The sequence below is a fragment of the Pygocentrus nattereri genome, chromosome 4 (assembly GCF_015220715.1).
Source record: "Pygocentrus nattereri isolate fPygNat1 chromosome 4, fPygNat1.pri, whole genome shotgun sequence".
Taxonomy (NCBI): Eukaryota; Metazoa; Chordata; class Actinopteri; order Characiformes; family Serrasalmidae; genus Pygocentrus; species Pygocentrus nattereri.
In genome coordinates, this window is record NC_051214.1 from 43,606,759 (window position 1) to 43,634,443 (window position 27,685).

At 42.3% G+C, this 27,685-nt stretch overlaps 1 protein-coding gene and 1 long non-coding RNA gene across 3 annotated transcripts in view; one reads left to right on the forward strand and one right to left on the reverse strand.

Moving 5' to 3' along the window:
* Positions 1-1,612: 1,612 nt before the first annotated feature.
* On the reverse strand, positions 1,613-19,978 carry LOC119263293. Its single transcript, XR_005130228.1, has 3 exons — positions 19,206-19,978; positions 18,814-18,876; positions 1,613-2,527 (listed from the first exon to the last, which is right to left on the reverse strand). It is a non-coding gene; the product is annotated as an uncharacterized LOC119263293 (long non-coding RNA).
* A 70-nt stretch (positions 19,979-20,048) lies between these two features.
* rnf217 (ring finger protein 217) overlaps positions 20,049-27,685 on the forward strand; it is a 42,245-nt gene continuing 34,608 nt past the window's right edge. For both annotated transcript variants that reach the window (XM_017695751.2, XM_037538184.1), the window contains exon 1: positions 20,049-20,962. In XM_017695751.2, the coding sequence (XP_017551240.1) occupies positions 20,177-20,962 (786 nt within the window). In that variant the 5' untranslated portion in view covers positions 20,049-20,176. The remainder of the gene's footprint in view (positions 20,963-27,685) is intronic.

The window sequence follows — 27,685 nt, forward strand, 5'->3', positions numbered from 1 at the left end:
TGCCCATTGAAGAACAGGGTAAAAAGGGGCTAACAAAGTATGCAGAGAAACAGATGTACTGCAGTCTGTAACTGTAGAACTACAAAGAGCTCCTATATGGTAAGTGGAGGTGATAAAATGGACAATGAGTGTAGAAAAAAAGGTACCTAATAAAGTGGACAGAGTGTACATACATAGACGCCACATTGGGTTTAGCTAGGCATGTCAACTGTGCTACCACTGTGGGGTGGTCAACACTGCTGGACTGCATTCAGTGTGATTACAGAGCAGAGGTTTAAAAAAGGCATCGTTCCAAATTACACTGTTTCAGGAACATTGCACTCTGAAAGTGGGATTATATAATGGAGAGAACACACTCATGTTTATACAATGTTTATATATAGATATGGCTCTGTGGCCAGTGAAACACAGAGTTGCTGGTGTTGTTTTTTATCTTGGTGTTAAACTAATTTCATTTAATAACCTATTCAGGGTCTCTTTAGCTGAAGTGAAGTAGTTGTACTATTTCGTTTACACTGATTATTAGAGCTGAGTAAGTGTGCAATATAAGTAAAGCATATAATCCCTACACATTATTCACAGTGGAATAGCTCCTTCTTACCGTGTGTTGGGGGTTTTATTCATTTTTTATGTACATGAAAATTAGAAGTGATTCACACATTTTTGGATTTGTTCATGTTTGTGAGACTGCTGCGTTTCTACCGTGCTTTGCTCTAAACTTGTGTCAGGTTTTAATGTCAGGTGCAGACCGAATACATCTCCTGCTGCTCTGGACAGCTGACCAGCATGTTCACAGTTATTAAATAGAAATAAGCACAAACGAGAGCATTCTTTGCAGTCTAGACACCAGGTCTAAGCAAATTGTCAATTTAAAGAAATGCTTTGTACCTGTATGCACTTTACTTTTGTATTTACATCTGATATATTCTGTATTTCCCCAAACTGTTCCCACAAAGTTGGGAGCATGAAATGGTCCAAAATCTCTTTGTCTGCCGAAGCATTAAGAGTTCCTTTCACTGGAACTAAGGGACCAAGGCCAACTCCTGAAAAACAACCCCACACCATAATCCCCCCTCCACCAAACTTTACACTTGGCACAATGTAGTCAGACAAGTATCGTTCTCCTGGCAACCGCCAAACCCAGACTCATCCATCAGACAGAGAAGCATGATTCATCACTCCAGAGAACACGTCTCCACTGCTCTACAGTCCACTACAGGCACTTTACACCACTGCATTCAATGCACTTGGTGATGTAAGGCTTGTATGCAGCTGTTCAGCCATGGAAACCCATTCCATGAAGCTCTCTACACACTGTTCTTGAGCTAATCTGAGTTTGGAGGTCTGTAGCAATTGACTCTACAGAAAGTTGGCGACCTCTGCGCACTATACACCTCAGCACCCACTGACCCTGCTCTGTCAATTTACATGGCCTACCACTTTGTGGCTGAGTTGCTGTCATTGCTACAGTGGTGGAGAGTAACTAATTAAATGTAATTAGTTTCTGTACTTAAGTAGTTTTTTCATGTATCTGTACTTTACTTACGTTTTTTCCATTTCAAAGTCAAATATCTCACTTTTTACTCCACTACATTATGAGAAGTTTGTCGTTTCTTTTGGTTTATGTGTGCATAAAACATAACATGTTAAAGTGAAAGAAGCATGAAGCAAGAACACCAATCAGGACACAGCGGTTTTGACCTGTTGGTCATACCGACCCAGTGCTGGACTTTATGCTTCTATACCTCCTCCCACTTGGCAGCTGTGACAACAGACAGATGCTATGGTGGGTGGAGTCCTTTAGAATCCTCCTGGTCTTCCTCAGGCAGTGGCTGGCTGGAGTTCAACAATGAATCAGTGCAGGCTGAAGGACCTGTGGCCTGGATGTTGATAATGTAACATTCTTTCACCAGCCTAATAAACAACTCTCTGCAATAAATACATATACACACAGCGACTTAAGCACTCAATAGACAGGGTGAGACCTTGCAAATTCCAAACAGAAAGGATCCTGGATTCAAATTCAGGCCCTTCATGTGAGGTGACTATGCTACCCACTGTGCCACTGTCTCACCCTGCAATAAATACAATAGAGAAAAAAGGTAGGAGGTTTGTTCCTTCTTGCGTGTTTATCTAGTGTATGGTTGGTCTCAAAGCTCAGAGCTCTCAAGCTCAAAGCTTTATTCGGCTCACAGATTTGCTGTGTACCGATTTACCAGCTGCATTACTGTACTTTTCAAGCTTTAGTGTATGTGCACAGGAATACACACATGACTCTCAGCATGTTTCACCAGGAAACAGCAGGACTTTCTCTTTGTATTTTTTGCAGTGGACAGGCAAGATGACTGGGCTCACTGGGATGACTGGATGTTTGTGGGTTGGTGGGGCAGTATTTGTGTTGGTGTATGTGTAGGAGATTGGTGGACCGATTCAAAGTGTAGCCTAGGGGCCGGCGATCACCTTTAGCTGCCATCGTGCGTGACATGAAGGAGAGTCAGATTCTGCTGGTAAGAATTCAGCACAACATCTGCAAATAACATCAGAAGAGAAAGAACCGTGTCAACTTACAAGGTGGAGCAATATTTCTGTATCCTTCAATTAGTCAACAAATGCATGCCTTGCATCAGGGGCTCACAGTGCAATCTGCTTTCCAACAGTAGCATAAAAGTGAAATACACTCTGCAACTGTAGACGGAGCCCAAGAGCAAAAAATACCAATTCAATGAACACCAGTCACTCACCCTGTCAGTCAGTGATTCAGCAACTAGGAACTCTAACAGGGTGGCTCACAAACATAACAGTTACAAAGTTTTGATATGACAGCATCAACATATAATATATGACCAAAGGTATGTAGACACCCAAAAATCACTTCCCCTAACTTTATGATTATAATAGCCCACAATCTTCTGAGAAGGTTTTACATTAGGTGTTATAACATTAGATGCCATTCAGCCACAGAGCATTTGTCAGGTCAGGCACTAGTATTGAGTGACAAGGCCTGTCTAACAGTTTGCTGTCCAATTCATCCCAAAGCTATCGGAGGTGGTTGAGGTCAGAGTTCTGCGCAGGCTAGTCCTCAACACCAAACTGAGCAACCCACCTTACTTTGTGCACGGAGACATTGGCCTACTTAAAGAAAAGGGCCTTTCCCAAACTTTTGCCTCAAAGTTAGAAGCACACAATTCTCTAGAATGTCGTTGAATGTTGAATTGTTTAGATTTCTTTTCTTCGGAATTTAGTAGCTAACCTCAAACCATGAAAAACAGGTCAAGGTTTATATTTATTGGGCTTTTTACAACAGGTGTGGTCGCAAAGCAGCCTTACAGAGAAATCCGGGTCCAAGCCCCCATGAGCATCGCCAATGGTGACAGTGGCAAGGAAAAACTTAAGAAGGAAGAAACCTTGAGAAGAACCAAACCTATCCTCCTCTGGTCAACACCAGATAGCAAAACAATAACAAAACACAATATGAACAGAAACAAAAGGTTTTAACATGAGTGTAAAATATTAAAGTACAGAAAAGGGGGAAAGCAATGGCTATTATTAAATAGTTCGAGTCCATGCAGCATCAGCATCATCAGGAGGGACAGTTTCTTGCAGGTGAGGTTTGCACAGTGTTGTAGAGCAAGAAGCTTCGTGGTGGTCAAACTGGTCCAGGACATCAGCTATCAGTGGGCATCCGATTGAGGCAGACCTCACAGGATGGGCAGCTGTTCAACTTAGCAAAGTAACACACACAGAGAGAGACTGATTACAGTGTACAACAGAGACCCTGGCAGGTTGAGCTATTACAGTCTAACTAACGAAAGAGCCAGAAGTCAACAATGATGGGCTCCCTGAGACGTCAGTGTCTCTTTGCTCCACCATCAACAAACGTGAGTGAGCGCATCAGAGCAGAGGGATGACAGCACCAACACTCCCAGTTTACCATTATACTCTATGTCAGCCAACACTTGACATTGAGTAAGCTAATGTTAGGCTGGTGTGAAGCTGCCCAATCCATGAAGCTCCTGGTAAATAGCTTTTGTGCTATTGTTACTTCAAGAGGCAGTTTGGAACTCGGGTGCGAGTGTTGCAACTGAGAACAGATGATTTTGATAGGACAGTCCCTGGAAGTTTTACCACCATTACTACAACCCATTCTACTGCCAGTGTTAGTCTATTGAGCTTGTATGACTGTATCCTTGATTTTATGTACCTATTGGGAACAGGTGTAGCTGTTAAGTGAACCCCCTAATGAGACTTTGGACCATAAATTGTACATATAACTAGGCATATAGCACACATATTAATACATATGAATATAGAAATCACTCACAATCAATCATTAGGTCACACCATGGATGTAAATCTTTGATCTTGCCACAGACAGAGTCAGAAGACCAGGGATTGCAGAAATGTTGGTTTTATTTGAAGAGCTCTGTCCAGTCTGCCACCAACCCTACTCTGAAAAACCAGGTTGGATTCTATCCCTAAATCTTCCTACCAGCAAGGAAGTCATACAGAACAGAGTGGGAGATTTGAATCCTGTCATGAATACCTTACTGTCGTGAAATGACCATGGTCGTAAACTTGTTGTGCAGTATTATAATTCAGTGTGATTGCAAAGTAGTGAATATAAGATTAAAGCTTGAGCAATATTGTTCACAAGCTAATCATGTGCTACAATATGCCAAGCACATACATGTCCACATGTATCCGGGACATGCAAGCATCCATCCATCCATTTTCTAAGCTGCTTCTCCCTCAGGGTCGTGGGGGGGGGGTGTTGGAGCCTATCCCAGCAGTCATCGGGCAGAAGGCAGGATACACCCTGGACAGGTCGCCAGTCCATCGCAGGGCAGACAGACAGACACAGTCACTCACACCCAGGAGCAATTAAGCACGTCCAATCAGCCTGACTGCATGTCTTTGGACTGTGGGAGGAAACCGGAGAACCCGGAGAAAACACACGCAGACACGGGGAGAACTTGCAAACTCCACACAGAGAGGACCCCGGTCACCCAGCTGGGGAATCGAACCCAGGCCCTCCTCGCTGTGAGGCGACAGCGCAACCCACCATGCCACCGGACATGCAAGCAACCTAACATAATTTTTGTTGCCATTTTTAACCAACACTGCTTCTCTATGGCAATGTTTCATTTTTATGGGAATTGCTATTATCCATAAAATTTAGCTGTACTGCTGCAAATCCCACACAATGCTTTAGGATCTTCTCCATAAATGTGATGACATGTGTCCTCTGTTTTGTCATCATAACTTTTTAGTCATTTATATTATGATGACAACTAGGATGAATTCTCCAGTGATGGCCATCAGATGTCTACCACTCCAGCAGTGTTTCTTGATCAGGTCACATCTGGTCGAATGGGCCTTAGGAAGAAACCTGCAGCATTCCTTGTTCCATTCATTTTAGCATCCTGCGCTCCTCTCACACTGCCTTCGGCTTCCCTGGAAAACCACAGACAACCAAACAGCAGCAGCAGTCTCTGACAGCAATCATACAGGTGAAGTAAATAATCATACATAACTTTTCTTCATACACTGTAAAAGGGCTACATCTGTCCCTGCCAAGTCGGGTCCTGCAACACTAAAAGAGGAGTTAGGGACGCTAGTCGTATAAGGGTGAAAGGCTGTCTTCACTTTTGAGTTTGACCCCTGTGACCTTATGTCAACAGTTCTGCTCAAAGCTCTCCTCTCAGAGTCACCCATGTCCCTACTTTAAAGGTAGCATTATTTACAGTGTGAAGCATGTTCAGATTTTGACCCTTAATGTAAGACTCCTGCAACAGCAACTAAACACCTTGGCTTGGCCAAATTGCATCCACCCCCCCTTGAAGGTTCAATCACACCTCACATTTTCGGGGGTTCTGCCACACTGCTCACGCTCACAGTTAGAGTGGCAGAAATGACAATCAGGACTTCCTTGAAGCCTTGTAATGAACTGCACGCTTCTTCTTAACAAGCTCAAGCTCTGAACATAATGGAAGTTCACACTCTAAAATGATACAAGAAATGCATCACCCTCAGCAGCTGTAAAAAACCATCAGATTACTCTAAATGCAGAGAAAACATGAACTAGATCCTTATCTTCAAAGCTTAACTGAAACTTTGTCACTGCATGTGGTGAAAAGACAGCCACCCTGCATTATACAGACTGTGTGCTCAGCCATGAGGGACTAAATCAAATCTGAATTTTCTAATGGAACTGTGCAACTGCTTTACATTACCAGAATAGTCAGAAATCACTCTTCCACTTCTAATCATTCACTATGATCATAATTAGGAATCAGTGATCTGAACAAAGAGAAGATGCCTGTGCATCCTGGTTTAAACAGATGCCCCACTATGTGCACCCTTGCCAGACTCTGTCAAGATTTACATATAAGAATGAATCTTGTAAGCACTTCTTGACCAGCCTGATGCCTAATTATATTCCAATTTCTGTTTTGCTAAAAATCAAAATTCTCTCTTAATGGCAATCGCCAAAAATCTTGAATTAAAATGAAATTGTAGAAACAACCTTAAAGGACCAGCTACCCCAGTTAGACTCCGTTATTCAGCTCAGCTCCTGTGTTATGTGTATTATTACATAACTTTATGCATTACTTGACTTCAATGCAACTTACTTTAAAACAAACCTTCTATAAGCTTCAGTCAATGCACATCTTCATTCTTCATTTCATTATGAAGACTAACCACCACTGAGCTTCTTGCTGTACAGCGCTGTGCAGTCCTCACCCTCAGATCTTTCTTTTCCCACTTTACTATAATACTTCATACTAATAATGTTTGCTATCCGGTGTCGACCAGAGGAGGATGGGTTCCCCTTCTGAGTCTTGGTTCCTCTCAAGGTTTCTTCCTCTTTTAGGGAGTTTTTCCTTGCCACTGTCGCCGCTGGCTTGCTCATGGGGGCTCGGACCCGGATTTTCTTTCTTCTTTTCTCTTCTCTCTGTAATACTGATTGTTCTGTAAAGATGCTATTTTTTCCCTTTTGTTCTGATCTGAGACCAACAGTGGTCCTTACTAATCTGTATCTGTTTTACAAATCTGGACCAGACCAGCTGTCTGTGAGCTAATGATAAGATTAAAACTTTGCTCATTAACATGCTTGGCAGTTTTGTGATGAACACGTCCTAAACCTCTACTGTAAAGACAGTTAGCTGTTTGCTCATGCTATCCTTTGAACCTATGTTCGAACAGACTGTAGCTATGTCCCAACATAATCTCAACAGTTAAGAATATTTGCTCATCATGATTCTACCACAGCCTGGGTTCGATTCCCCGGCCGGGCGGCCAGGGTCCTCTCTGTGTGGAGTTTGCATGTTCTCCCCGTGTCTGCGTGGGTTTCCTCCGGGTTCTCCGGTTTCCTCCCACAGTCCAAAGACATGCAGTCAGGTTGATTGGACATGCTAAATTACCCCTGGGTGTGAGTGTGTGAGTGACTGTCTGTGTCTGTCTGTCTGTCTGCCCTGCGATGGACTGGCGACCTGTCCAGGGTGTATCCTGCCTTCCGCCCAAAGACTGCTGGGATAGGCTCCAGCATCCCCCCACGACTCTGACGGAGAAGTGGCTTAGAAAATGGATGGATGGATGGATGGATGGATGGATGGATGGATGGGTTCTACCACAGACATTAACAGCTAGGGGAACCGGCTGATTCACCTGTAACATCTAAGTAACTGGCATTATTGAACGTCTTGAGAATCAGACGCTAACAGTCATCATTAATGATGAAGATGCAAACTCTTTTAAAGGCACACGTCACTCTTATCATAGTGCACTCTATGACGAACACACCACATAGACCTATATCTTATGCTACCTCTAATTAATGTGCAATATCTGCTGCTGATTGGTACAAGTGCAATACATACACAAGTTCTGTGCAATATCTACAGTTTCTGTGCGATATCCAGTCATTACCTGCTCAGAAATGTGCAATATCCATACAGCTGCATGTGTAAACTGTAAATTTGTAGTTTCTTAATTCTATTTTTATTTTTTATATTTTTCTGCTAACAGATGCCTTGTTTATTTATTTCTATAGTATATCTTATATTTTGTATTTTGTATGATGCACATCTTTGTCTACTTACTGCTCTTTATCTGCTTACTGTGTATTCTGCTGTAACAATGGAAATTTCCCCCAGTGGGATAACAAAAGTCTTATCTTATTATAAGACTTTAGAAGTTTTAGAAGAAGAACTTATAAAACTGTGAGAGCAAAGCCAATTGCCACTTCTCTGGCAATAATCACATCTACATGAGCTGAACCAACAGCCACCATGGTCCTGCATAGGACATGCAGTCATAAAACCACAAAACCATTAAAGGCACCCCCAGGTTACACAGAACCCAGTGCAGAGACAAATGTCAGAGCAGATTTAAGTCCTTTAAATGCAGCCTTTTAAACTTTTATCCTTTTACCACAGCTAAAGTTCTATCTATCTATCTATCTATCTATCTATCTATCTATCTATCTATCTATCTATCTATCTATCTATCTATCTATCTATCTATCTATCTATCTATCTAAAGTTATCACTTGGCTGGTTTATACAGTCTATTGTCCTGCTCATGTGTAACTGGCTATACATATGTTCCCACAGCAGCTGTCGTTATTTTAATCGCACCACCTCTGTGGGAATGGCAGAAGACTGAGTCGCTTCCTGGATGAGCTTTAATAGTTTACCTGCCACCTTGGGGATGACAGCTCCACCCACTGACTTGGGCTGAGTTTTCTCTAAACTCACTTTACTCGTTGCCACCCATTTTACCACAGTAGAGGTCTGCATTCTCGCATGTTCCTTGGCTTTGCTTACTCCCTGTTTAATGGGATACATGCTGTAACACAGCAGTCATGTGCAGCTGAGACACTTCAGCTTGTGAAGTCTCACCATCAGCTCTTTGAGCAAGACTTTTACTGCTCATCACATCCTCAGTAGCTACACAATCAGAATAGTTGTCATTCAGTAAAACTTTTTTTTTTTAATTAAGTAAAAAGCTGCCAGGCAATCTGTGTGCTCTCAGCTCACAGTCTTATTCTTAGTGGTCACTGTTACTCCTCCATGTGTCTTTGAACTTTCTCCTTTGACCACTACTGGAGCTGTTTCTATAACAGTTGGATCAAGACCAGCTCGATCAGAACTGCCTTCACTGTCCCTTGAAAGAGACTGCTCCTCCTCAAGGAAGGGGTTCACTTGCTTTTCCTTTGTCTTAACATGGTTAAGAATCTCATCTCCCTCTTTTTCAAGCAATTCATCTTTTGCTTGTAGGACACTGCCAAAGTGTTGAAGTTTTTCTGTTCTTACAGAAGCATGCCACTGTCTACACATCTGAACACACCCCTCAAAGTCCCTTTTCTTTACACATTTGCCAGGAACCTTAAAATATTGTTTTCAACTCCATTCTGATTCTGCTGGAATCCCATCATTCTTACACAGTTTCTGCTTTTTCTTTGAACAAACTAAATTTGACTGAACATGCTCCGTGCCCTCGGGATTCGAAACCCTTTGAGTCGAGAAACACTCGACCGCATGGGCCAAAAAGCCTGTAGACACCAGGATGACGTCCCATCCCGCTTGGGTCGGAAAACACTGTCCGCCCGCATCCTAGACTAATATTCTAGGGAAATCTTAACGCAAACAAGAAACAAACAAACAAAAACGGCCTGTCTTATGTTTAGCATTTAAGTTCTTTTTTCTCAGGTCTTCCATTTGATGTAAATCTTTGATCTTGCCATAGACAGAGTCAGGAGACCAGGGTTTGCAGAAACATTGGTTTTATTTGAAGAGCTCTGTCCAGTCTGCCACCAACCCTGGTCTGAAAAACCAGGTTGGACCCAGGGCTTTTAACTCTGAATCTTCCCACCAGCAAGAGAGTCATACAGAGCAGAGTGGGAGATTTGAATCCTGCGGTGAATACCTTACTGTCGTAAAATGACCATAGTTGTCGTAAACCGAGCGTTCGTCATAAAATGCCGTTATTGTTCAAACCATGAGAACAGGGTATACATTCTGTTTAACAATGAGCAAGATAAAACTACAAAATAAATAAAAATAAAACAATTTCCAACATCACATACACCACTGTCTACAACACCGGCAGTTTCGCTTCTTAGCGTTCACCTCTTGTCTAATTTCTGTTCATTTTGGCATCCTAAATTGACCTCTTGGAGACGTAGATACCTCGGAAACTATATGAGCTTGACTGGAAATCATTTAACAGGCTCCTCTAAAGTGAAGCGATGGCTGTTGGTTATTACCTGCATCTCTCTCTGGTGTACTTTGGTATCGCAAAACGACAAGGAACTGACGATTCCTGACAGATTATGTGCACATTATATTTGTTTAGACAGAAGAATACATACTGGCCACTTCACTTTCAGGTCTGCCTGACAGCACAGTTCTCAAACCAGACAGTCAGGATTTTTCATTCTATGAAGTACTCAGGCCAAATTAAGCAGCCGACTCATCCGTGCATCGCCACTGAAAAGGTACTGCAGATAATCAGGTTAAAACACTGACCTAATAAAATTACAGTCAAAGCAGGCAACTACTGTTTTTTTTTTTTCTTTTTATTGATGCACTTTTTATCTAGGACGTACAGTTACAGAGAAACTCCAAACGAATGGAGGCTGTGTTCCAATTGCTGTATTGTACACTGATGCACTGGCTCGTTGAAAGAACAACAGCTTATGTAAACCTACTGGTCTGTCAGTAATCAGCACAATTAAAAACCACTGCAGTTGGAAAGTCATCGCTGTTTTCTCTTCACTTAACTAAACAAACAGGGTTAGTGAGTTAGCCAGCTTGTTGGCCATTAGCTAGCTGATGTAAACAAGATGTAAACTTTAGGACACTAAAAACTATTAACTTAACTTTTAAACTGTTAACAGACAGCCCAAATTTCTGAGTGGCAGTATGTGTTTATGTATTTAAAGCTAGCATTAGAGCAGTTTACTCAGTGTCTGTAGAACACCACAGCTTATGCCACATATGTGAAATGCAACGTTAGTGACTAAAACTAGCATTTAATACATTATTTGATATGTTTTATGATATCCTGGAGAGCAGCACTACATCCTTTAGGACATAATTCATATGTTTGTATCCTTTGTGTTTTTGTCTATCAGTGCTCTCCTTGCAATGCCCAACATTCTGCGAATACCTTATCCAACTATTGGGAACACCCTCAAACACTCTCAGAAAACCAGATGTTAAACTGTCACTGGGGCAGTACATGAACAATCATTTGTTCAGTTCTATTTTTAAGTGGGATCAACTCCACATGCCATCTGGACTCCAGCCTTTTTATTTGATGGTTCTGTTTTAGTGAGCTTGCGGAAATGTACAAATACCTTTTCCCTGGGAAAAAACTATTTAAGGTACACAACTGGACCTTAAAACCACTGTTGTACCTGTGAGGGAACATTTACATTGTTATATGTCAGTGTACTGATGAAGACATTTTGAGTGCTAGCGTAGCTGAAGCTGATAAATGCATTTGTGAAATTTGGCTTAGCAGTAACTTTGACTTTTGGCCTTCTTTTGCATTAGACAGCTAACCGGATGTATCACACTATTTATCCATCCTAAAGTGCTTTTCTTTTTTACCTATAACATACATAATAGATAGATAGATAGATAGATAGATAGATAGATAGATAGATAGATAGATAGATAGATAGATAGGTGGCTGGGTGGATGGATGGATCGGTGGATGGGTGGGTGGGATTCTGGGTGGATAGATGGGTGGGTGGGTGGGTGGCTGGGTGGATAGATAGATAGATAGATAGATAGATAGATAGATAGATAGATAGATAGATAGATAGATAGATAGATGGCTGGGTGGATGGATGGATGGGTGGGTCGGTGGATGGGTGGGTGGGATTCTGGGTGGATAGATGGGTGGGTGGGTGGCTGGGTGGATAGATAGATAGATAGATAGATAGATAGATAGATAGATAGATAGATAGATAGATAGATAGATAGATAGATAGATAGATAGATGGCTGGGTGGATAGATGGGTGGGTGGGTGGCTGGGTGGATAGATAGATAGATAGATAGATAGATAGATAGATAGATAGATAGATAGATAGATAGATAGATAGATAGGTGGCTGGGTGGATGGATGGATGGGTGGGTCGGTGGATGGGTGGGTGGGATTCTGGGTGTATAGATGGGTGGGTGGGTGGCTGGGTGGATAGATAGATAGATAGATAGATAGATAGATAGATAGATAGATAGATAGATAGATAGATAGATAGGTGGCTGGGTGAATGGATGGGTGGGTGGGTAGGTAGATAGATAGATAGATAGATAGATAGATAGATAGATAGATAGATAGATAGATAGATAGATAGATAGATAGATAGATAGGTGGCTGGGTAGATGGATGGGTGGGTGGGTGGGTGGCTGGGTGGATAGATAGATAGATAGATAGATAGATAGATAGATAGATAGATAGATAGATAGATAGATAGATAGATAGATAGATAGATAGATAGATAGATAGATAGGTGGCTGGGTGGATGGATGGGTGGGTGGCTGGATGGGTGGGTGGCTGGGTGGATAGATGGGTGGGTGGGTGGCTGGGTGGATAGATAGATAGATAGATAGATAGATAGATAGATAGATAGATAGATAGATAGATAGATAGATAGATAGATAGGTGGCTGGGTGGATGGATGGGTGGGTGGGTAGGTAGATAGATAGATAGATAGATAGATAGATAGATAGATAGATAGATAGATAGATAGATAGATAGATAGATAGATAGATAGATAGGTGGCTGGGTGGATGGATGGGTGGGTGGGTGGGTGGCTGGGTGGATAGATAGATAGATAGATAGATAGATAGATAGATAGATAGATAGATAGATAGATAGATAGATAGATAGGTGGCTGGGTGGATGGATGGGTGGGTGGGTAGGTAGATAGATAGATAGATAGATAGATAGATAGATAGATAGATAGATAGATAGATAGATAGATAGATAGATAGATAGGTGGCTGGGTGGATGGATGGGTGGGTGGGTGGGTGGCTGGGTGGATAGATAGATAGATAGATAGATAGATAGATAGATAGATAGATAGATAGATAGATAGATAGATAGATAGATAGATAGATAGATAGGTGGCTGGGTGGATGGATGGGTGGGTGGGTGGCTGGGTGGATAGATAGATAGATAGATAGATAGATAGATAGATAGATAGATAGATAGATAGATAGATAGATAGATAGATAGGTGGCTGGGTGGATGGATGGGTGGGTGGGTAGGTAGATAGATAGATAGATAGATAGATAGATAGATAGATAGATAGATAGATAGATAGATAGATAGATAGATAGATAGGTGGCTGGGTGGATGGATGGGTGGGTGGGTGGGTGGCTGGGTGGGTGGGTAGGTAGATAGATAGATAGATAGATAGATAGATAGATAGATAGATAGATAGATAGATAGATAGATAGATAGATAGATCGGTGGCTGGGTGGATGGATGGGTGGGTGGCTGGGTCGATAGATGGGTGGGTGGGTGGGTGGCTGGGTGGATAGATAGATAGATAGATAGATAGATAGATAGATAGATAGATAGATAGATAGATAGATAGATAGATAGATAGATAGATAGATAGATGGGTGGGTGGCTGGGTGGATAGATGGGTGGGTGGGTGGCTGGGTGGATAGATAGATAGATAGATAGATAGATAGATAGATAGATAGATAGATAGATAGATAGATAGATAGATAGATAGATAGGTGGCTGGGTGGATGGATGGGTGGGTGGCTGGGTGGATGGGTGGGTGGCTGGGTGGATAGATGGGTGGGTGGCTGGGTGGATAGATAGATAGATAGGTGGCTGGGTGGATGGATGGGTGGGTGGCTGGGTGGATAGATGGGTGGGTGGGTGGCTGGGTGGCTGGGTAGATAGATAGATAGATAGATAGATAGATAGATAGATAGATAGATAGATAGATAGATAGATAGATAGATAGGTGGCTGGGTGGATGGATGGGTGGGTGGCTGGATGGGTGGGTGGCTGGGTGGATAGATGGGTGGGTGGGTGGCTGGGTGGATAGATAGATAGATAGATAGATAGATAGATAGATAGATAGATAGATAGATAGATAGATAGATAGATAGATAGATAGATAGGTGGCTGGGTGGATGGATGGGTGGGTGGCTGGATGGGTGGGTGGCTGGGTGGATAGATGGGTGGGTGGGTGGCTGGGTGGATAGATAGATAGATAGATAGATAGATAGATAGATAGATAGATAGATAGATAGATAGATAGATAGATAGATAGATAGATAGATAGGTGGCTGGGTGGATGGATGGATGGGTGGGTGGGTAGGTAGATAGATAGATAGATAGATAGATAGATAGATAGATAGATAGATAGATAGATAGATAGATAGATAGATAGATAGATAGATAGGTGGCTGGGTGGATGGATGGGTGGGTGGGTGGGTGGCTGGGTGGATAGATAGATAGATAGATAGATAGATAGATAGATAGATAGATAGATAGATAGATAGATAGATAGATAGGTGGCTGGGTGGATGGATGGGTGGGTGGGTAGGTAGATAGATAGATAGATAGATAGATAGATAGATAGATAGATAGATAGATAGATAGATAGATAGATAGATAGGTGGCTGGGTGGATGGATGGGTGGGTGGGTGGGTGGCTGGGTGGATAGATAGATAGATAGATAGATAGATAGATAGATAGATAGATAGATAGATAGATAGATAGATAGATAGATAGATAGATAGATAGATAGGTGGCTGGGTGGATGGATGGGTGGGTGGCTGGGTGGATAGATGGGTGGGTGGGTGGCTGGGTGGATAGATAGATAGATAGATAGATAGATAGATAGATAGATAGATAGATAGATAGATAGATAGATAGATAGATAGATAGATAGATAGATAGGTGGCTGGGTGGATGGATGGGTGGGTGGGTAGGTAGATAGATAGATAGATAGATAGATAGATAGATAGATAGATAGATAGATAGATAGATAGATAGGTGGCTGGGTGGATGGATGGGTGGGTGGGTGGGTGGCTGGGTGGGTGGGTAGGTAGATAGATAGATAGATAGATAGATAGATAGATAGATAGATAGATAGATAGATAGATAGATAGATAGATAGATAGATAGGTGGCTGGGTGGATGGATGGGTGGGTGGGTGGGTGGCTGGGTGGATAGATAGATAGATAGATAGATAGATAGATAGATAGATAGATAGATAGATAGATAGATAGATAGATAGATAGATAGATAGGTGGCTGGGTGGATGGATGGGTGGGTGGCTGGATGGGTGGGTGGCTGGGTGGATAGATGGGTGGGTGGGTGGCTGGGTGGATAGATAGATAGATAGATAGATAGATAGATAGATAGATAGATAGATAGATAGATAGATAGATAGATAGATAGATAGATAGATAGATAGGTGGCTGGGTGGATGGATGGGTGGGTGGGTAGGTAGATAGATAGATAGATAGATAGATAGATAGATAGATAGATAGATAGATAGATAGATAGATAGATAGATAGGTGGCTGGGTGGATGGATGGGTGGGTGGGTGGCTGGGTGGATAGATAGATAGATAGATAGATAGATAGATAGATAGATAGATAGATAGATAGATAGATAGATAGATAGGTGGCTGGGTGGATGGATGGGTGGGTGGGTAGGTAGATAGATAGATAGATAGATAGATAGATAGATAGATAGATAGATAGATAGATAGATAGATAGATAGATAGATAGATAGATAGATAGATAGATAGATAGATAGGTGGCTGGGTGGATGGATGGGTGGGTGGGTGGGTGGCTGGGTGGGTGGGTAGGTAGATAGATAGATAGATAGATAGATAGATAGATAGATAGATAGATAGATAGATAGATAGATAGATAGATAGATAGATAGATAGATAGATAGATAGATAGATAGATAGATAGATAGATAGATCGGTGGCTGGGTGGATGGATGGGTGGGTGGCTGGGTGGATAGATGGGTGGGTGGGTGGCTGGGTGGATAGATAGATAGATAGATAGATAGATAGATAGATAGATAGATAGATAGATAGATAGATAGATAGATGGGTGGGTGGCTGGGTGGATAGATGGGTGGGTGGGTGGCTGGGTGGATAGATAGATAGATAGATAGATAGATAGATAGATAGATAGATAGATAGATAGATAGATAGATAGATAGATAGATAGATAGATAGATAGATAGATGGATGGATGGGTGGGTGGATGGATGAGTGGGTGGCTGGGTGGATAGATGGGTGGGTGGCTGGGTGGATAGATGGGTGGGTGGGTGGCTGGGTGGATAGATAGATAGATAGGTGGCTGGGTGGATGGATGGGTGGGTGGGTGGATGGATGGGTGGGTGGCTGGGTGGGTGGGTGGGTGGATGGATGGGTGCGTGGGTGGCTGGGTAGATAGATAGATATATAGATAGATAGATAGATAGATAGATAGATAGATAGATAGATAGATAGATAGATAGGTGGCTGGGTGGATGGGTGGGTGGGTGGCTGGGTGGATGGATGGGTGGGTGGATGGATGAGTGGGTGGCTGGGTGGATAGATGGGTGGGTGGCTGGGTGGATAGATGGGTGGGTGGGTGGCTGGGTGGATAGATAGATAGATAGGTGGCTGGGTGGATGGATGGGTGGATGGGTGGATGGATGGGTGGATGGGTGGGTGGATGGATGGGTGGGTGGCTGGGTGGATAGATGGGTGGGTGGGTGGCTGGTAGAGAATGCAGACCTCTACTGTGGTAAAATGGGTGGCAACGAGTAAAGTGAGTTTAGAGAAAACTCAGCCCAAGTCAGTGGGTGGAGCTGTCATCCCCAAGGTGGCAGGTAAACTATTAAAGCTCATCCAGGAAGCGACTCAGATAGATAGATAGATAGATAGATAGATAGATAGATAGATAGATAGATAGATAGATAGATAGATAGATAGATAGATAGATAGGTGGCTGGGTGGATGGATGGGTGGGTGGCTGGATGGGTGGGTGGCTGGGTGGATGGATGGGTGGGTTGCTGGGTGGATAGATAGATGGATGGATAGATAGATAAACTTTATTGATCCCAGAGTGAAAGTCGTCTATTACAGCAGCCCAAATTACATGAAAGAACAAAACAAGCGCAAGAGTGTTGCTACATGCTATTATACAGAAGTATAAACAGAAGAAATAAAGAGCTATAATGAAAGGATCATTCTACAGAAACGGCCACTTTTGTTTTATCTATCCATTGGAGTCACCGATTGTCATTGGTGTTACAGAATTAAAGTAATACCAGAAACATTTTAATAAAAAATGTATTTTGCAAAATGACTGCTACAGAGTATCAAACCACATGCTGTCAATCACAGAATATTCACCACATTTTTTTCATAATTTCCTAAGAATAAAGTTCTCCTAGCAGTGACTTCAACTAAAAGCTTCATATGAAATCACGAGCTAAATGAGAAAATACCTGATAGCTGAGTAGATACAGTAGATGTACCATGTGCTTTTTTTCACAGCGCTTCAGAAAATATTTATTTTAACATATAAGATCTTACACAGTAACACCAGTGACACGACTTCTGGGGACCACAGCTTTCATTATATATTATATATTACATATTCATTTGCCATTTGTTTTATTTAGGTCATTTAAATCTGATATTTTATTCTCTTGTTTAGATTATTGCAGTTAAAACTGCAGAAAACCATGTTTTTTACCTCAAAATATGACCGCCACCCTTTACACAACACTGTGGGGACGAGCACCTCTGTGGTGCTCGGAATTCTATGCAATTGACTTAAAAACAAAAATTGCTAAATTGATGGCTTGAAAAGGTGTAATTGTTAAAATAACTGTGTTTCACTTTAAAATAAAAATGTATTGTAACCCTAAAATGTTTTTCAAGTGTCATATATCTGTAACTGCTAGGGACACAAACTAGATGTTTCCATAGACTCAAAATATACTAAAGCAGTCATAAAATATAGTGTGAGAAGGTGGTTTTCCTGGTCTTCAAACCGGAAAGACTCGAGACACTACTGGATGTGTGTAGGCATGTTTAAAAACACGCCTAGCACTGGTTACATTTTTCATTTTGGCCAGACTGACCCTTAATGGGGAATTCCACAGTTTTTCAAACTTTCTTGCACAGTTCAATCACTGTGATGTAAACAAACTCAGATCCCTGCTGAAAAAACATGATATATCAGCACGAATTCCATGCTGATCTAAGATGGATTATGCTGGTCTAGTGCTGGTTTAGGTGTCCATCCTTCATGATCATACAAGGTGACCACCAGCCCAGGCTGGCTTTGCTGGTGACAGGCTGTGCTGACCTATGCTGGTTTTTCTATCACTTTTCTTTACAGTCATGCTGATTGAAAGCCAGGGTCACAATGCCTACAGCACAAACATAGACATTTTATATCCTATCCCAAACCATCAGTGAACCTACTGTAGTCTCAGTTTTTATGCAGTGATGATGATAGTAAAATAGTGATAAAAGCCATTTTACTTTTTACTCACAACACCCTGCATACACCCTTCAGCCATCAAGGTATTTTAAAAATACAGTGGGGTGCCAGCGGGTCCGGCGAGTCTGCGTGAAGCTGTGCACCACACTTTCAGATAAGAAGGATGCATTGTTGCTGTTATTAGTTAGTGTAGTTGTGTTGCTTACAGTAAACTGTGTCTGATGAGGGTGGGCTTTGTAGTTAACTAGAAGTTAGATATGTGTACACTACCCTACCCCGCCCCTCACACTTACCCTTCCCTGTGTTTTGTGCTGGAAAACGCTGGGTTGGGCATTTCTTGCCTTCTGTAAAAGTCCCTGTTGAAAATAAAAGAACATTCACCTATACGAGCTACGTTTTCAACAGATTTTAGTCCAAAGCCTTATATGTAGACTATTGCAAAGCAATGTTTGACAGGCTACAAATCTGCACCTCTTATAAGTGGACGTCTGGTTCCTATCACCACCACTGTTTACCATTCTAAAGCTTCTCTCAGAACAAAGCATTTCACACTAAACCACTCTGAGCTGCTTTGTTTACATCTTAATTTTTTAATTAGGCAGAAACTTCGATGGAATTAACGTTCACTGGAGGTTTGGATCACTGCAGCTAGGCTGAAGACTTTCTGATGCCCTAATTAAGGCACCTGAGTAGCGGATTGGAGCGCGTCCGGAGCGAGTCGTCTGGCTCGAGCGACTCTCTCCCGATGTCCTTTACCGTCGAAGCTTCAAAGCAGCGCAGTTCATTGTGAATTAAAGAGATGCTTCCTTTAGCTTTAATCTTCAGTCTGGACCGCTTCCGTTCAGAGATGCTACGCTAAACCGAAAAATACACAGCGAACGACACGGGAGCGAACTGTCTACCTTAAAGGGCAACTCCACTGATTTTCCAGAATTCTCCATAATTGAAAGGTTGAAACGTAAACAAGGTCACTCGGCGATTTGGCGTGAAGTGCTCTGTTCTACAGAAACCACAGGAACCAGACGTCTGAACAGCTTAATGCCTCTAAAAGCTCCTTTACATAAAGCGATTACATGAAATGGTTATGAATATGCTGCTTGATGTCTGACACATTTTAATAACATTTTTAAAGTTTTTATATCAATCTGTTCATGGCGGAGGCGTACATGAAGGGGACTGTAAGGCAAAATAGTCCCCATATATATTTTTTTTCCCAGATTTATCACCATTTTGCCATTTGTCACTCGACAAATTAAACCTCAGAAGATACATGCAGGTTCACTGGTGATTCTGATCGTCAATAAAATGGCTGTGTTGTTATCATTCAGCCAATTATTCAGATTTGTTGTACACATTGTGACCTCTGGTTCCTCTCACCACCAATGTAAAGAAATCTCTCTCCGAGTCTCTCCGATCGCTTCATACCGAGCCACTCCGGCTCTTTTCTCATCTCAGGGACTGCGTTATTCAGAATTTGAAATATTTGGTGGAGTTCCCCTTTAAGAGCACCCGGAAGCGGTAGCTGGATGCTAGTTTCTCTCTTGTTTGTGTTTTTGTGAGTTTGAGGCGAGACTTGGACAAAATGGGAACCGCACTCGCTCGCCGGAGGAGGACGACCAGCTCTCCCCTGTGAATGTGGCCTCGGGAGGAGAAAACATGCCCGTTTTTCTCGGTCACGGCGGACAGTCCGTCAGCAGTTTGCCGGAGGAGTCTGCTGGAGAAGAAGTTGGGACGCGGAGCAGAGATTTGGAGGAGACAAAAAGGAAAGCTGACGCTTCCGCGGAAACTTTGGACTCCCAAAGACACGAAAACGACAGGAGCGATGGAAAAGAAAGCGAGGAGAAAGGGATTATCCGGAAGACCTCAGTAGTGGATATTTTAAGGAGAAATGTAGGATCGTCCAAAGCGCCTTTCGCCAGTGACAACAACGCCGACTTGGAGTTGGAGTTTGAGAAAGTGGACTCGGCGTCTCCGGAGCCGGACCGCGGATCATCGGTCGGGAATGCAGGGGAGGAGAGTGACTCAAAGTCTTCTGATTTCTCCTCATCGCTGAAACTGGAAGACTTCGAGCTGTCCGACTCGGAGGGAGACGCTGAGAGTGACTCTAAGGCAGGAGGAGGAGGCTGGCAGTCTAAAGAGCACGTTTACTGCACTGTGTACTGCATTGCCAATGATGACTATAGGAAACCTCCTGGATCTCCAGGGGATCTGGGTGATGGAGCCCCGTCTGTTTTACCTGATTTACCTCCTACAGACTCACCTGACCCGGAGCCCTACACACTGTCTGACCTCGTAGACTCCACAGAGCTCAGCAGCCTTCACAGCACCGTGTCCGCGCTGCTGACCTGCCGCATCTGTCTGGATGATGGACGCATCAGGCCTCTGCACTGCTGCCAGATGGCCGTGTGTGAACAGTGTCTAAAAACCTACATCAGTTCACAGGTAACGCCAACTGTTCACTTTAATAACCGCTGTGATTATGATACTAATAATCAGAATAATATTAAATACACAAACATGAAATTAAACATCGCTGCTGATTGGAGCAACACCAGATTTCCCCTCTGCGCGCCCATATAGTGTATATTTGTTAAATGCCATTACCTGGTTTGAAGGGGAACCACACCTAATTTCTAAAATTTCAACATAATTACATGGTTATGATGTAAGCAAGTGATTCCAAGTGTTTTGGTGTGAAATGCTCCATTCTGCAAAAACTTAAATTGTTCTCCGTAGTGGTGATGTAAAGTTTAATGCCTCTAAAAGCTGCCTCCCAGCTGTGACATAAAATGGTTACAAATACACTGTTTGAAGTCTAGACATCTTTTCATGATAGCCTAAGTTCATTCATGGCAGGTCCAAGTCCTTATTTTTCCAGATTCCACACTATTTAAAATAAATATATGAATAATATACAGCCCACCCAGTGTCTCCAAGTTCTTCTGCAGTGCCTTACTTTAGCCCCTCTCTGAATGATGATCTCAGTCACTGAATTGTGCACATATTTAAAAAATTTGGTGGAACGCCCCTTTAATTTAATGATGGATTGATTAGCCGAACTAGGGTTTGGGTGGTAACCGCAAATATCACTGAGCTGCCTTGAGGAGAAGTTTGTAAGTGGTTAAACAAACATAGAATCACTAACCTGCTGAAGAAACCCACAACTGCTGCGTGCTCCTGCAGGCGGCTACTGGGAGTTTTGTAATGTGTTTTGGCTTTTTAATGGGTTGTCATCACAATGTAAAGGATCCTAATGGTTTAACAGGTGACCAGTGGCTGATTAGAAATTTGATGGTTTTCTAATGGGATCTAAAGGTGGTCACCGGGAAACTAGTGGTCTCTATTGGAAACCATGCCAATTCCTATTAGAAAGCAAAAAAAGTTAAATAGCATCTAATAATGATAAGAAAGATGATAAGGAAGACCCAGGACACGCTGGCGTGACTATATCGCCCAGCTGGCCTGGGAGCGCCTCGGAATCCCCCTTGGAGAGCTAGTGGAAGTGGCTGGGGAAAGGGAGGTCTGGGCCTCATTGCTTAGGATGCTGCCCCCCGCGACCCGAACCCCGGAGAAGCGGAAGATGATGGATGGGTGGATGGATGGGTGGATGGATGGGTGGATGGATGGGTGGATGGATGATAAGATGCTTTACTTTGAGGTTAAAACAAGTGAAATGCAAGGTTACAATAGGAAAAAGGAAGTGGCTAAATTTGGGTGTATTGAAGCGTACGGTCATACGGGTCTACCAGCAGTAGCAAAAATCCCTATGGGATCCAAAAATCTATGGGAAATTCTCATCAGAATTTGTCATCATATTCCCGAGGAACACAATATTCCTATCCCTCTATTCAGAAATGACAGTAAAATAGCTGACGAAGTGTAACTCCAGGAATTATATTAACACGATGATTATCAGTCGCTCTGGTAGGAAATTCCAGTGATTGGGACCAGAGTAACTGAAATCAATAACTCAGTGCTCATTTCATAACCCAAGTAATCCAGCAGGAACATGTCATCTAACGGTCATGATGCTAAGTACATTAAAAATATCATATATCAGCACCGGCCCGCTGTTCCCATATCAGCACGTCCCTAGAAACTAGTGACATGTTGACAAATTAGGAATTCATTTTGGGAGGTTTATCCTGTTACATTCATTCAGATGAATTAGTGATGGCATCTGTGCTGCTTTGTGATTGGTTACATCTGAGCTTTTTCAGTTTATTGTAGACCAAAAGAATCCCAGACAGAGAAGAATAGGGGCCTGACAATCTTCAGTTCCTCTTCTGATCAGTGCTGGATTTCACTGAACTTCTCAGTACCCAAGTTTTTTTTTTGACCCTCTGCTTTTGTATGTCTAATCAAGTTGTTTTTGAAAGAGATCTTTTATTTCTATTTGAGTCATTATTTCACTAAATTAACAGTAGTATTGTTTCTGAATGGGTTTAGGTTACTGTGTCCACCTCTGTGTAGAAGTTTCTTGCTGTCATTCTCACATGTTTTTTTTGAACATATATGAGAAGTGTCGGGAGGGGGGGTCTTTTGCATAGATCTGATGCTGTTGCTGAATGCCCCATTAGCCACATGCTCACCATGTGCTTTGATTCCTCCATGTTAAATCCATGAACAAGTCATTTTGCACATTTCTCATGTGGAAAGTGTGCGAGTTCCCTTTATGACAAATTTGCTTCAGAAGTATTACGAGCCAAGATAGTGACCTCAAGTCCTTTCTCTCTCTTGCATACTCACTCCCGCACAGTCTTATTGTGTTTTAAGGGAGCCCTGTCCTCCGTCGTTCACTGTTTAGGGAAGTAATGTGTTTCCTGGCTGCTGTACTGACTGGCCTGCTTTACCATCAAAGAGAGAGTTGTAGGTTTTGCCAGTTTGCATACTTCTGCAAGTGTTTGTGCAGTAAATATGAAGGTTAAAACCCTAGATTTGAATAGCTGATTATATATAAAGGTGAAGGTTACGTGACCTAACTAAATCAGACATGGCAATTATTGTAAACATTTCTGATGATAAAGTCCTCTGTGGGCCGTTGCCTAGTGTGTCTGGGCAGTGTTGGGGGAGGAGGCTGGAAGTTGTGTTGTACTGTAATTGATTGTTTAATCACTGTGCTCGGCCTCTCCAGGCCGTAATTACATTAGACTGCTGTTCAGTGGATGGCCTGCATGCGGTCTGCAGGCCACATACAAACCAATTGTCCTTCTAGAGGGATCTTGTCATCGTAATCGAGTAACGCTGGCTCGCCTGTTGCTGCTTGCCTCTCAAATGTGATTTTCACTCATATGTATGATCTTTCAGAGGTCAGGGAGAGGCCGATTAGATAATGATATTCTTGTCCTTTTTGATCCTGAAGTCTGTCTGTAGAGCTTATACCTGTGAGATTTGGTCAAAAATCGAAATGTGTTCCATGTTTTTTGTCTGGTTTTGCATCACAAGGTCATTTCTACGTGTCTAACCTGTTATAACAGGATGCATGTTATTATTCTTGTCATAGAGAATCTGCAGTGATCCTGGACTGCCTATTCATAATATGTATGAAAGTGATAATCTCCATCTTAACCCAAAAGTAGTCGATCTACCATGACGTGTTTGGTATCTGAAGTTTGCTTGCTTAATTTAATTACCGTCTTGCTAACAGCATGCCTAAATCATCACACTCATACTATCAAATAGACTGAAACTGATCAAAAGGTATTAGACACACCTACGTCATTGGTTCACTTTGATGTAAGGTTAAAGACAATAGCTCATCTGTTGCTCAACAGCAGCTTCTAGTCCTTCAGTTTCTGACCACAGAGCCGCTTCTTGGCTGAATATTTTTGGGTGGTGGGCTCAGCAGTGACTCTGAGTGGTTTGGCCAAAAAATTTTGCTTATTTGACAACAAGGTTAACCCTACGTTCACATCGGCAGTGACTTTCTGCCTATCGTAGCCCAAATCACTGATCGTTCATTGCCTGTGGGCGTTTCTGATCTTGAGCCGACAGTTGATTACCATGATTTAATGACGTCAAGCACAAATCAGATGCATTCCCACTAGAAATAAAAACCCTAGTGAGAAATCACTTGTGCGCTTATTTTTATTTAATCCCCAAAAAGTGCAGTGAGTCTGTGAGGAAAATGCCTTTTTGTCTTTGTGATTACTGTCTATTTGTGGTGAAAGCCCTGACACAATTATTCCACCTGTAGTAGCAAGAATTATCTAGGAACCTGTCTAGGAGATAAAGTGTGTACTACATTGCTCAATGCTCAATTCCTATTGGTATTTGTCACATTGCTTCCTCCTTGTTTGCATAAAGTTAAACTCTGCTCAACCCACTTTACACCATCAACGTTCAGGCCACCTACCATCCCCGGAAATCACCAGCTCTGTTTGAAAATCATTGACCTCCGGTTGCTTCATCGCATTGCGTCACTGCCGGTGTGAATGTAGGGCAATATTGCAAAGAATTGCTAAGTATAGAAACTAGAATTCAGTAGTCACCCCAATCTTTTCTATATATAAATCCCCAAAATTTATTTCAACCTGCTCAAACCACATCCAGTTCTTCATTATGGTTGCACAAACTTGTTGATGTAGTTTAGTACACAGAATTTTCAACCAGTAGCTGAATGCAGTAATTTTATATTTTGCTCTTATAGATTTCTGTTTACACATACAAAAAAAGTCTGTACTTGTATCACATACAGAGGCACACTTTATCAGACGTTTTTACATTGTATTGTATTGTACAGCTGTTTTAAACAACAACAATAAATCACAGAAGAATATGCACACCACAGATTATGTTTGTGGTTAATTTTGAATTTTTAAACCGAAGATATGCAGACATCGAAATACACTCACTGGCCACTTTATTAGGTACTCAATTCAATTGCTTGTTAACACAAATAGCTAATCAGCCAATCACATGGCCGCAACTCAATGCATTTAGGCATGTAGAGGTGGTCAAGGCAACTTGCTGAAGTGCAGATCGAGCATCAGAATGGGGAAGAAAGGGAATTTAAGTGACTTTGAACGTGGCGTGGTTGTTGGTGCCAGACGGGCTGGTCTGAGTATTTCAGAAACTGCTGACCTACTGGGATTTTCACGCACAGCCATCTCTAGGGTTTACAGAGAACGGTCTGAAAAAGAGAAAATTTCCAGTGAGTGGTCAGTTGTGTGGACAAAAATGCCTCGTTCATGTGAGAGGTCAGAGGAGAATGGACAGACTGGTTCCAGATGATAGAAAGGCAACAGTAACTCAAATAACCACTTGTTACAACCAAGGAATGTTTTCAGCACCTTGTTGAAAGTCTGCCACAAAGAATTAAGGCAGTTCTGAAGGCAAAAGGGGGTCCAACCTTTTACTAATACCTAATAAAGTGGCCAGTGTGACTGTGTCTGTGTGACTAGGTCAGTGTGACTAGGGCTGTCATGATTACTCATGAGTATTTGTTCTTGATGAATCAGCTTAGTGATTTGGCACAACACCTGCTGTCTAAAAGGATGGCCCACATCGTTTTGTTGATGTTTTAAAGTACACAGTCCTATAGTCCTACCACAACAAGCCTGTGTGACCTTAATGGACAGCTGAATGTATGTATGTATAGCCAAAAGTATTCACTCACCCATCCAAATCATTGAATTCTCGAGTTCCAATCACATCCATGGCCACAGGTGTATAAAACCAAGCACATAGGCCTGCAGACTGCTTCTACAAACATATATGAAATAATGGGTCGCTCTCAGGAGCTCAGTGAATTCCAGCGTAGTACGATCATAGGATGCCATCTGTGCAACAAGTCCAGTCGTGAAATTTCCTCGCTACAGTCAACTGTCAGTGGTATTACAACAAAGTGGAAGTGATTGGGAACGACAGCAACTCAGCCACAAAGTGTTAGGACACGTAAAATAGCGCGGGGTCAGCGGATGCTGAGGGGCATAGGGCGCAGAGGTCGCCAACTTTCTGTAGAGTCAGTTGCTACAGACCTACAAACTTCATGTGGCCTTCAGATTAGCTCAAGAACAGCGTAGAGAGCTTCATGGAATGGGTTTCCATGGCTGAGCAGCTGCATCCAAGCCTTACATCACCAAGTGCAATGCAAAGCTTTGAATGCAGTGGTGTAAATCGTGGTTGTTTTTCAGGAGTTGGGCTCGGCCCCTTAGTTCCAGTGAAAGGAACTCTTATTGCTTGAGCACCAAGAGATTTTGGACAATTTCATGCTCCCAACTTTGTGGGAACGGTTTGGGGACAGCCCCTTCCTTTTCCAACATGACTGCACACCATTGCACAAAGCAGGTCCATAAAGACATGGATGAGCGAGTTTGGTGTGGAAGAACTTGTCTACCCTGCACAGAGTCCTGATCTCAGCCTGGTAGAACACCTTTGAGATGAATTAGAGCGGAGACTGCGAGCCAGGTCTTCTCGTCCAACATCAGTGTCTGACCTCACAAAATCGCTTCTGGAAGAACGGTCCAAAATTCCCATAAACACACTCCTAAACCTTGTGGAAAGCCTTCCCAGAAGAGTTGAAGCTGTTATAGCTGCAAAGGGTGGGCCGACATCATATTAAACCCTGTGGATTAAGAATCGGATGTCATTCAAGTTCATATACGAGTGAAGGCAGAAGAGTGAATACTTTTTGCAATATAGTGTATATATAAAGTATGCAGAGAAACAGATGTACTACAGTCTGTAATTGTAGAACTACAAAGTGCTTCTATATGGTAAGTGGAGCTGGTAAAATGAACAATAAATGTAGATCCAAGCCAGATACCTAATAAAGTGGCTAGTGGGTGTATGTACAGTAACTGAAGGAGTCTTATGTAATAAGTACTTAGTGAATTGAGGGCTTCGTCTTTTATGTAAGCTAAAAGTGGTTTGATCAGTTAATTATATTTTTCTTACCCTTTTGAAGTCCTTTGGAAGGCCGTGGCTAGGACATGATGACTTTAATGTCTTTATTCCTTATTTCTCTGAAAGCTCCCTGCAATCTGACTGGTCTCAAAAACATCCATTGTACGAGTATGTAGAGTGGCGTCTGGCTTGATTGAAGAGAAAAGAGAGGAAGAAGTAATGCGATAACATTTGCTCTGGCTGAAGGAGGCGGGGAAGGGACATCTGCATCACAAAAGACCCAATTAAATACCTCATTTATAACTTAACCATACTCTG